At 40.4% G+C, this 3,313-nt stretch overlaps 1 protein-coding gene across 1 annotated transcript in view; it reads left to right on the top strand.

Annotated features, from left to right (window-relative positions):
- LOC103396901 (geranylgeranyl transferase type-1 subunit beta-like) overlaps nt 1–2,359 on the top strand; it is a 23,960-nt gene extending 21,601 nt beyond the window's left edge. Inside the window, exon 9 of the mRNA XM_008335144.2 lies at nt 1,830–2,359. Within this exon, the coding sequence (XP_008333366.1) occupies nt 1,830–1,999 (170 nt within the window). The 3' untranslated portion in view covers nt 2,000–2,359. The remainder of the gene's footprint in view (nt 1–1,829) is intronic.
- The last annotated feature ends 954 nt before the right edge of the window (nt 2,360–3,313 follow it).

Below are 3,313 nucleotides of genomic sequence, written 5' to 3' on the forward strand. Positions count from 1 at the left end.
AAGGCTATCACTCCATTTTGCAACGCCATGCCATACCCTGTGGACAGCGCTTGATTGGAGTCAATTTCATCCTACAACAGGACAATGACCCAAAGCACACCTCCAAATAGTGCAAGAACTATTTAGAGAAGAAGCAGGCAACTGGTATTCTATCTGTAATGGAGTGGCCAACGCAGTCACCAGATCTAAACCCCATTGAGCTGTTGTGGGAGCAGCTTGACCGTATGGTACGCAAGAAGTGTCCATCCAGCCAATCCAACTTGTGGGAGGGGCTTCTAGAAGCGTGGGGTGAAATTTCTCCAGATTACCTCAACAAATTAACAGGTAGGATGCCAAAGGTCTGCAATGCTGTAATTGCTGCAAATGGAGGACGAAAGCAAAGTTTGAAGGAAAAAAAAATATTATTTCAAATACAAATCATTATTTCTAACCTTGTCAATGTCTTTACTATATTTTCTATTCATTTTACAACTCATGGTGGTAAATAAAAGTGTGACTTTTCATGGAAAACACAAAATTGTATGGGTGACCCCAAACTTTTGAACGGTAGTGTATATATTAATACATAATGTTTTCCAGACTTCCACCCAGCCAGTTCCATTAGTGGATTTCTCATTGCTGCATTATGGTTGCACTTTTTATATTTGGAATTACAAATTTGTTAGATTTGTTTGTGTTTTATGTTTTTGTTTATTCAGAAAAAAGGAATCTTTGAGCATTGTGACCCGATGTATCAAATATGATACATATTGAAACTCGTATATGGAAAATTATATTTGAATTTTTATTTTATTTTTGTTCAAAGGGACCAATAAAGGGTCCAAGTTCAAATAATTGTAATTTTCTGTCAATTATTTAATGGTTTGGGCTTTACAGTGTTAAAGCTGCCCACTGTTCACTTTGGAGATGGGTTAAAAGCAGAGGTCACATTTCGCTGTGGTGTGCTGTGTCACAATGACAAGTAGTTCAGTTTCTTTTCTTTCTTCTTCTAATTTGCTTACCACAATACCACATAGTGTTTTGTTGGTTTTTTTTTGCTGTTAGGCTTGAATAAAATCTGGGTTTAAGGTGAAGTATTTGCCCCCTCTGCTGTATCCTAAGGCAACCACTACATCAGTTTAAAGCTTACTCAAAAGTGACATGTGGCTATGCTGTTAGTCTTTGACATACTGTAAGTAAGTCGGCACCAGCTGCGCAGCAAAGGTAGAAACATGGCTGCAGCTTGAAATAAGCACAAAAACATGCAGTAGATCTTACTTTTGTTGTATTGAAAATGGTCATAAAGATTGCATTGCATTGCATAACAAACTGAAATTCTGTTTGGATGTTATTCAGTACACTTTAGGTACTTTTAGAGGGAATCTTTAATTGCTCATAAAGAAACTGAAAATTGCTCGTCAAAGATTTGTCTTGGATCAGTTCTTACAGGAACATCCTGGAACTCGTCTCAGTCCTGGTTGATGCAGCTAATGTTGCTTTGATGGATTTTAATGTCCGTGTCCAATCATTTGTCTTTCGTTATAATTCAATTACTGCTCCATTTACTGGCCTCTACTGCTTTTACACTTGTCCCTGGGGAGAGGAGTTCATAGGGTCAACATTGTGCATTATTCATAATCCACTTAAAGTCCAAGGAAAAACAATTCTGCAGGAAAAAAGGATTTTATGTCAAGTTAGGTTACTGCTTGTCTTATTGATTAGTTAATTGTCAGTCAGGTGACAAGCTGCATGTTTGTCTTAGAAGCTAACCACCTGTATAAAAAGCTCTGACGCTCTTTCGTCCTCTACATCCCTGATCCTTCCTGTTTCCCATCTTCCCTCTACACCAGACCCTCTCCATGCCTACTTAGGTTTGTGTGGTTTGTCACTGATCGGTGAGGCCGACCTAAGGAAGGTCCACCCAGCCCTTAACATCACCCAGAGAGCCTTTGAGCACCTCCAGCAGCTGCAGCAGACATGGAGGGACAGCAGCAACGGCGGCTGTAACGGACAGCACTGACAGCAGGATGATCTATTTGGTCTGCCTTAGAACAGGTTCAGTCAGTAACATCCAACAGCAATTGGTCCATCAACAGTCACTGGACTTAAACTGTGTCTCAGTGAGGTTTGACCTCTTGACCACAAGGTCATTGTCTTTCAGGAAATCTTGACCTTTTTCAGAGGCTGTGGTTTCACAGAAGTTCCTGTGAGCTCATGATCACTGAAAGCAACTCTTCTGCTAAAAAATACACACCTCACTCTTTTTAAGTAGAAGCTAATCGCTAATAATGTTTGCATTGTTGTTTGTTTGGGAATAAAATATGTCCCAAAAAGTCAAACTTGAGTTTACAATGAACTTGAATAAACTCCACGTTACCCCTGTAGTCAATAGATAACGATGTCTTGAGTGGTCTGGAACTAAACTGCATCAGCAGAATCAGCAATACAACTGTGTCCCTTCACATAGATGTTAAGAAACAGCCTTAAGTCTGAGTTGCATTTTCACATCAGAAGAGCCAAATCAAACAACCTAGAGTAACTTCACACTGGTGGCACTTTGGCCCAGAGGCAACGTCTCTGTCATTGGGTTGGAACCCCAGGGTTCACCTCCTGGGCAAGATCGAATCCTGGTTAGGGCGGTTGGTACCTTCCAGTGGACTCACCACCCACAGGAAGGTTCAGGGGGGTTGGTACGGTGCAGTGTGATTTGGGTGGTGGTCGTAGAGACTGCTGCCTGCGACCTGGTAACGGATAAGCAGATGAAGATGGATGGATGAAATTTCACACTGCTCTTATTTATTCAGCTTTGACAGAGGTGGAGCTAAAGCATAGCCTAGTGGTAATTGGTAAAGGTGAGGGCAAGCCCCCCACAGAGCCACATTGAGAATTAACCATGTTTATACTAGCGATGTCCAATATTAACTTCTTGCAGATATTGTCCCAACACTTTGTTTCCAATTCCGATATCAACTGATATCAATATATGCAGCCGTTTGAGTTAAAGGCAGAGGACATGTTTCATTATGTGCAGTTTTGTGGTGTCACAATGACAATACTCTGCACAATGCAAATAATAGTTTCACTTTAACTTCAAAAGTATTTTAGGTCACATCATCTGGGCAAAACCCAGGCATTTCATTTTTGGGTTTTCATTATCGGAGGGAAAACCGATAACAATTCTTACCAATATTACATAACTTAGCTAATATCGGCCAATAATATTGGTTGGCCGATATTATCGGATATCCCTAGTTTATACCCATGGTCAATGGAGTAAACTATTAAACCAGAAGCATAAAAATCCAAACTGAAAGATGAACAGTTCAGGCTCAAA

The sequence above is a fragment of the Cynoglossus semilaevis genome, chromosome W (assembly GCF_000523025.1).
Source record: "Cynoglossus semilaevis isolate Cse_v1.0 chromosome W, Cse_v1.0, whole genome shotgun sequence".
NCBI classification, from domain to species: domain Eukaryota; kingdom Metazoa; phylum Chordata; class Actinopteri; order Pleuronectiformes; family Cynoglossidae; genus Cynoglossus; species Cynoglossus semilaevis.